This window comes from Berghia stephanieae, chromosome 5 (genome assembly GCF_034508935.2).
Source record: "Berghia stephanieae isolate SIO BIC M18660-M18661 chromosome 5, UCSD_Bste_1.3, whole genome shotgun sequence".
Classification (NCBI taxonomy): domain Eukaryota; kingdom Metazoa; phylum Mollusca; class Gastropoda; order Nudibranchia; family Aeolidiidae; genus Berghia; species Berghia stephanieae.
In genome coordinates, this window is record NC_088364.1 from 79085647 (window position 1) to 79094580 (window position 8934).

The 8934-nt window shown below is 32.7% G+C and overlaps 1 protein-coding gene across 2 annotated transcripts in view; it reads right to left on the reverse strand.

Moving 5' to 3' along the window:
- Nucleotides 1-727: 727 nt before the first annotated feature.
- Nucleotides 728-8934, reverse strand: part of LOC144973670 (ankyrin repeat domain-containing protein 54-like) — a 16852-nt gene continuing 8645 nt past the window's right edge. For both annotated transcript variants that reach the window (XM_078916406.1, XM_078916407.1), the window contains exons 5-9: nt 8834-8932; nt 7020-7091; nt 6421-6468; nt 5696-5820; nt 728-4244 (exon numbers count right to left, since the gene is read on the reverse strand). In XM_078916406.1, the coding sequence (XP_078772532.1) occupies nt 4053-4244; nt 5696-5820; nt 6421-6468; nt 7020-7091; nt 8834-8932 (536 nt within the window). In that variant the 3' untranslated portion in view covers nt 728-4052. The remainder of the gene's footprint in view (nt 4245-5695; nt 5821-6420; nt 6469-7019; nt 7092-8833; nt 8933-8934) is intronic.

Sequence of the window (8934 nt, forward strand, 5' to 3'; positions counted from 1 at the left end):
AGAAAGGATCGAATGTTTTTTTGTGATGCGTCTTGCTGTTTTTCTTTGGATGTTTTATAAAGTGTCGATGTTTTTCTTTGTATTGTATATGGGTCCCAAATTGAGCCGCCATACTCCAAAAATTGGTTAAACAAAATTAGTTTTAAAACCAAGAGTTTGAGTTGACACGGGCATCTTTTTAATTTGCGGATGATGTAAGCGCTTGTCTGATTTGCCCTTGAAGCCAGGTGAAATATGTGGTCGCTCCATTTAAGATGTTTAGCAAACTCAATCCCAAGGTATTTTGCTGCCTTTACATGTTCCAGGTTTTGACCATGAAGTTGGTTTTCAAATGTAATAGGTGCTTTCTTATTTGTGATGGTTAGAACATTGAATTACATTTGATTTTGAGTCATTGGAAAAGGCTCTTTACTCACATTCTCTCGCCGTACTCAGGTTTAAAATGAGTACCTGGCCGTTAACAGCGTTGTCTCTATCAGGAAAAAATGTAATATAGTCTGACTGAATGCTAACCAGTTGATATTTGCCTAATCCAAATACTGGATTAGTGACACTCACCCACGCAATCTCGCCCGGACAAATATAGCTGGTTGTTTACACGTGAGAAAATAAATGAAGTTGATTGTACTCTGCTCTTTGGTGTTTTTTTTTTTAGACCGTAAAGTGCGTGAATGCCTCGAAGATATAGGGGGTTTGCTAGTATTAAATAAAAAGAAAAAACATAACAGCTGGTCAATAAACCCAAATTTATTGGTAAAAATTATGGTAATGATATTTTTTAAAAAAAAACATCATCACAAAATTTGGGAAATGATGAGTGATTAAACTTTGGTCTCACTTTCACAACACACATTTTATCTGGTAAAGTTAATCAACTAGAAACGTTTAAATATATTATTCTCGTATAAACATGGTGTGAATTAAATGAAAATGCAATTATAGTTATAGACAGAAAATAGTGAACAAAACAATGTCTGATGGTATTGTGTGACAAACATCAATTTAATGATTTTCTAAGAACTCTCTCTCTCTCTCACTCCATTTGATAAACCAATCTATTCATTTCATAAGCAAACGCATTATTATTACTTTATAGATATTTACAAAAACTACAACAAAGAAAATACACGAAATTAACTAATTTTCACTTACATATTTACAAGCAGTATTATTTAAGGGAAAGCAAGGCATAAAGAAGTGTGAGAATGTAATAGATTCCAGGGTCGCCTCATTAATAAAAATAAACTCTCCCTATTTACTATAATATGGACGTAAGCCTTTAAAAATTACAATTTACCATAATTTAATATATTGATCAATATCTTAATTTTTTTTTAATGTTAGCCGGAGCGAACTATGCAAAAGCTAAACTTGTATTATTCATCTATCACTATGGAAACGATTTAGGTTTTTATATCAGGAAATTATAATTATTGCTCAAGAATCTTTCAATTTCAAAAAATTTGGAACTCATTATCTAATGAGAGCAGTGGAGATGACTAGGTGTCAGACTTTTGAGCAAGTCAATTTGTAATAATTTTTGATACACCATTTTGGAAGCAGGAGTAAATGATGGATTACCTCAACACCGGTGTAATGGAAATAAAGTTCCATGAAGTAATTGGCTATTGATCCAATTGTCTGGAGTATCACCTCCAAAAAGCTGTGTTCAAAGGCTACCAGATTCGTATAAGATTTGGAGATAAAACATCAATAAGAGATCTATAAAATCTACAATAACAGCCAGCTACAAAGAGAGCTGGTATTTGAGGACAGGTGATGGTGTGGTTTGTGGAATCATGATTCAGGGTTGACAATTCAGAAGTCAAAAATTTACTGAACTTTTACACAAAAACATTGTTCGACTAAAGTCTGAGCGCTGAACTCCAGTAAAAAGACATTATGTAGTTACTTTTTTCAGTTTATCAGGTGATTGGAAAATATATACTGAGGCTTTATAACATACTGAATTCCGTAAATATACAGAAAATTGGCAACCTTGATGATTATCTTACTTCTCTCTTATGACTATCCGTCTTGAAGAGATGAAGTTAGACGGATGGTCCAGTGATTTCTGCACATGCATAATATGCAATTTGTCTTATTGCTATGCCCTGGAGCATTATTATTATTATTATTATTATTATTAACATTTCTTATGTTTTATGTTCCAGAGATGAATAATATTTTATTTTACCTGTCATAGCATTTTATTTGAAGTCTTAGTAAGTTGTATCATGATTCTCTCTCTCTCTCTTTTTAAAAAAAATATTCAATCAATTATAAGCATAGCTTGCAAAATTTCCATATTGTAATGCAGTTTTTAAAAGTGCTATTTATAAAAAATAAAATTTTAAGAGTTTTAGTTTTACGGCGCTTGCAACACATTTAGGTCATATCAGCACCAGTATAAAGGAAGAAATGGGATAGTAGAAAGTTCTAGAATTACAATTAAAGGCAACCAAGAAAAGGTAAGAAAAAGGGGATTTTTTTCAAATAGGAAACAGATGTAGATTCCAAGAGCACACCATCAAAGTACTTAGTTTGAGATCACCTAAAAGTCTCATCCAGACACAAGCAGAGGAACCAACCAAGAGGGACACACTCAAATGTTTACAAATCATGATATATAGTATGTAAACAAAACAATACAGTGCATAACAGAGAGATGATTTACAAGGAAAAAAAATATCATCTCCCAAAACTCTAACTAAACATTTGACATTTGACAAACAAATAGAATTCTCCTATATCGACATAAATTTTACCACAATATGGTTATATTGACGTTGTAAACCATTGATACCGACAATAATTTGTCTAAGAATGAAGACAATCCATATACGGTCAAGATATCCTGCAGTGAAGTAAAACACAACAGCCAATGAAAATACAGAGTTATCCCACTGTGATGTAAAATAACAAAGAAAATGCAACAGTGATATCAGCAGTCAAGTCTATTCCTGGGCCATGTCAGCTTTTCTCGGACTGATACCAGTAATGGAATTCCCGATATCAATATTACATAGCTTTCGACAAATTCAAATGAGCTAATGAGAAATGGTCCTTTATCACCCACTATGTGCGAGACTGCCTATCTGCCTTTGTAAGCTGCCCTGGCAAATCCCTTTCGGAGTGTTGGTAAATGAGGCAGACTTCATTCATACTTTCTCCCCCCCACCCAACCTTTCGCAAGAAAATCACTTTCTCAATTTCTCTTATATGCAATGCCGAGCTCAGCTTCTCAGTTTCAATATCATCGTCTGGTTCAATGCCATTATTCTGGTACTCAGTCTCAATACCACTCTGACAATAGTTAAATTTTAGAAAACGTCATTGTTGCCAACGTGGAGTCAGATGAAGATAGTGGACCACTGGGACCGTGTCTAGCCATGCCACTATAGTAATTATCAAGACCCTACACTGCTTTGCATAGCAATTTCATCAGGGTGCTTCCTTATTTGAAATCCTTGTCAGTGCTGAGGAAAGGATCAATAAAAATAGTCTTTGTCTTCAGAGACAGACCACAAGAACAGACTTATTAAAGTCAAATGAAGTGAACCGTAATAAATTTCAAAATTGGCCCTTTTACAGGCCACCAAATCATCAAGATTCCCTTCCCTTGTTATTATCTCACCTTTTCTAATTTGTTTCCCTTTCATTTTTTTGAATGACTGATATATCGACATCACACTTATATTGACGTTTTACCAACTATGTCGATATATCCATTCTCGACTGTAGTTATAATAAATATTAAAGTAAAGAAAGGCTGAAGGAAACATAATACATTACTATAGAATCCTGACTACTTTAATTAATTGATTTGGTCAAAAAGGCCAACAGCCGTCCAACTTGTTCAACTCCAACTCCTCTCCATCCACTGTGGTCCTGCTGCATTTATAACTTGACGGCCCCAGTCAGATTGATGTGGCAAATTCAGCATAATTGAACAGGATAAGCTAAACACACTTCTGTGTCATTGTCTTTATCTTAAGTGTTCTTGTAAACTGATTTAAAACAATTTCTTCAACGGATCCTCATAATATATACTAGAACAATACGGGATAAGTCTTTAAATTTTGCATTGTGGTGCTCATGTGATGCATTGCTACATCAGCAATTTCATCTGCCTTTTCTCTTGTAGACACGGATTGCATCTGATTACAAAGGTCATCCATAGAGGTCCTGAAGTTATCAGGGTCATTGTGTCGAGCAGCAGAGGAGCAAAGAATCTCTGACATCTGTGGAAAAGTATAATAACCTACAGTTTGATTATGAATATGTTGTTGTTTTTGTTTGTTTGTCTGGAGTAACAGATTAAGTAAATTAAATCTTTTAAAAAAACAACAGACACCCATTTATTTGTAATGTGTACACCCACCATGACTGTAAATCGCAAAGAGTCTATTTCAATATAGGGTCAACAGATCACTGTTAAGTTCAGAGACAATCCTATTTCTTGTTGCTGCAGTCTTGAAACTTTTACAGTAATTTCCTTTGTATGCATTGTATTGTATTGTATGCCTTACCCAATGCTAATGAGCGAATCCCTTAACGCCATTGTTCATGAACAAGGTCATTTTCTCATTTCTAGTGGCATGTGTTGCATCGTCACAATTGGCAAAAATAGTTTCTTTCAGTCCTATTTTAAAAAAGCAATATTTAAAAAGTTGCACATGGACAGATCTAATAAATAAAGTGAGATGATATCATAGGACCTTGCTATGGGCATCTAAAGATTTTATTTTCCATTCCTCCACTATCGCATGTATACATTTTATCATACACCACTCTCAAAGTGTATTTTGCTGATTGTGAAATATCTTTTAAAGCCGAAGAAAACTGTAATCATTTTCTACTCAGCACTTTGAGGGCAACATACAACAGTCATATACCTTAACAAGAACCAGCTGAATAAAAATGAGAGCATCAAATGGAAGTAGAGAAATTAGTCAAGATTTCACTCGTCTCTAACTTTTGATTTTACTCAGAAAAACGCCTAAAAGAGAGAATTCAGTCACAACAATATCTATTAAAAAGAAAAATCACAGCTAAAAAAAACCCCTTAAACAGTACTACTACCCACAGAAAATTGACTAAATTAATCACAAAAGTAAAACATTACTGTGTTTAATCCTTGACAGATTACATTATACATAAATGAGTTCACTGTATTATATAATATTATTATCATCATCATCATCATTATTATTATCATTATCATCATCATTATCGTTGTAATTTCTTTTTTTTAAAAAGCTCTCTGAATCTTCAAACTTCTAGGTCTGGTTCTGTAAAATTTAATGCTCTCAGTCTCCATTTTTCGATTGCTTTGGAAAGTAAGAGAGTGTGACAAAAAATAATTTCAAAAACATTTATCTCTTGTTTTTACACTGACAGATTGCACATTCATTCTAAAGTTTGTTCTTAAAGCCTAAAAAAACTGAAAAATAACATGAGAATAACCTCAAAGGAATTCTAACGATATCAAATATAACTTTAAAGCAATAGCATCAACTTTTAATTTTTCTATTAGAATATTCTTTGCTTTCAGCTATCTAAAACTTGCTTTGATCAATTAATACTGAAAATATGTTTTTTTTTAAAAAAGTATTTAAAAAATAATAATAAAATATATTTATGCGTTTAGTTATAAGCATTATAATCCAATTCAGAAGCAAAGAATACTTACTAGAATAAATTCACTCTTAAATGCATCAGTGGAGGAGGCCTTGTTCCTCCTCAATCCACCAATTCTGTTACGAACCAAGGACAAAGGCGTTCTTCCAGAGTTATCTCTCATGAAAATATTGGCACCTGTTTGATAAATCTTTCATAGTAAATATACATACAACCAAGCCTTAGAAAAATATAAACTCTGCAAATAGAAAGGTACCAATCTTTTAAATCATATTTATCTCATGAACTGAGATATTGCCAAGTTTAGTTAGAAGGTTAATTTTTATCCAAAATGAGTTCTTGTCATAAATGATAAAATCAACCCTTTTTGTACATCTTCGGGAAATATCAAAGCTTAATTTCACTTCTAAATATTTTTTACAGCTAGTCAAAAACAGTTAGTTGAAAAAGTATGAAATTTGAGAAAAGTAGCTGGATACCTTTCTCATACATCTGACTATGACTTCATGAAAAATCACCCGATTTACTTCAAATAAAGATTAAAATGCTCTGGTGAGCATATTCTTCAGAAAATGACCAAAAAAAAAAAATGCGAATCCTAAATTTTCACCTTCGGACTGATTATGTCACTGCCGTGCACTGACACATATTATATAATAGAACGGGCAATTGATTAGGAAAGGGGTTTCAAAAATGCCTGAACAAAGAGTTGTAAAAAATAATATGTTATCAGTAAATGCATCACACAAAAAAAATTGAAAATTGTGAAATACACACCATTTTCTATCAAAACTTTCACCGCTTCCAGGTCACCTCGACACACAGCTGTGAACAGAAATTTTAAAAAATTCATATCAATAAACAGAAAAGTAGTAAAATTAAGAATAAGCAATTTACGACAGTCGTGTAAAATCATGAAGCAAACAAATGTGCATTAACTTTTGAGATTCAACTGTAATCTTTTTCAAGACAATTCTCTTCAAAATTAAATTTCCTGTCAATTTATTTTTTTAACAAAGAAGAAAAAAAAAAAGGAAAGAAAAATCTTTACATTTTTTTTTCAATGTACCTCGATTGACTGCAGTAGATAAGACTATTGAAAACTCATCATGAAATGATTATGATGATTTTGATGATAATAATAATAATAATAAAAAGAAGAAGAAGAAGAAGAAGAAGAAGAAGAAGAAGAAGAAGAAGAAGAAGAAGAAGAACAAGAAGATTATGATAATAATAATAATAATAATAATAATAATAATAATAATAATAATAATAATAATAATAATAATAATAATAATAACATTCTCTCTTTAATACACAGACACACACACATACACACACACTACGTGCAGACACATGCAGCGCCATAACCTCACCTAAATGAAGAGGGGTATTCCCTAATATATCTTGTAGATTTGGATCTGCTCTCTTAGATAACAACAAACGTACTGAAAAGAAGAAATAACGAATAGTTTTCACTCACCTCTTAGTGCTTAAAATAATTAAATATGATATCTAAAAAGATAAGACTAAGACACAAATTAAACATTAACACATGTAACAATCAAGGTGGTTATCTAGAATTTGTTATCTATTGATATAAAGGGAGTTAAGGTCTGGCAAACAGGAAAGTGATGTTTCATTGAGGATAATTTGGTTTTGTTTGTTTGCTTTTCAGGGTTTTACGGCGCTTGCAACACATTAAGGTTATATCAGCCCAGTAAAAAGGAAGAAAGTTCTAGAATTTCAATTCAAGTACTCGAGAAAAGGTAAGACAAAGGGGAATTGGTTCAAATAGGAAACAGATGTAGATTCCAAGAGCACACTATCAATTACTTAGTTTGAGATCACCTAAAAGTCTCAATCAGACACAAGCACAGATCCCCACTAAGAGGAACACACTCAAATGTAAATCATAAATATATAAATAAAACATAATACAGTGCATAACAGAAAGATGATTTACAAGGTAAAAAAATATCATCTCCCAAAACTAACTATACATTTGACTGTTTCCCTCCCAGCTAGGGTATCCAACCAGGGTCAGAACAAAACCAATTAATCTCACTCCAAGACAAAGAAAGCATGTTGGAAAACAGATAAAGAGGAATAGAAGACACAGTAAGTACCTCCCTGCCCAAAATGAGAGGTCAGGAACCCCACCCAGGGATAATTTGTGATCCACATTTATATATATATACATATATACATATATATATATATATATATATATATATATATAGAGAGAGAGAGAGAGAGAGAGAGAGAGAGAGAGAAGAGAAGAGAGAGAGAGAGAGAGAGAGAGAGAGAGAGAGAGAGAGAGAGAGAGAGAGAGAGAGAGAGAGAGAAATAAAAATCAACAGTGTTAATTTATCGGCAGTGGTAAGCAGATGGTCATATAGACATCAAATACCAATTTCAAATATTCCTTTTAATGTTGATTTGCTACATTGAGAATATTGTTTTTAAAAATCATATTTTCATTATTACAAGAATGATACAAGTAAGTGTCATTAACATAGGAGATGCAGAGCATGAATATCACTAAACATCTCAAGACCTGTCCTTTTACTCAGGTTTCTCATCATCTGATGGTAACAAAACAGAATAGAATCAAATCACTGTATATGCTGATGCCCCCTTTTTCTCATTTTAAAAAATAATTTCATGATCTTGTAAATTGTCTCATATCCGTAAAATGCGGGACAACATTGCATATTATATCAATATTAAAAATAAACAATTTTCTACTAGTTGGCAAGCCTGCCGTCATGTTTTTTTAATCAAAAACCTATGGTATCCAGAACTTGAGATCAGGCTAGATTTTTCCTTCTTTAATTAAAAACAACACAAACAAAAATCCAATCTGAAATGCTGGCATATCTATCTTTTTTTGGAGTTAACTGTACAATCCATATCACGCGTACAGACCCTAATGACGCCCCTCCCCCCTCTCTCTACACACACACACACACAAACACCACAATCCTATTGACATTTTCTCTCTCGTTTTTTTGGTGTACAAACAATCACACAAACACACACACACACACACACACACACACACACACACACACACACACACACATATCCTCATAGATGAACTGAGAAAAAAAAAGAAAATTAAAGAGAGAAACAATGAACAACAACAATAGTAATAAAACAAAACAGATACTATGATAAACCTTACCAATTTGATGATGTCCTTGGGAGGCAGCAATATGAAGAGGAGTTCTCTTTTTTTCATCACTTATATTAGGATTCGAGCCCTGATCCAATAAGCTTGTCACT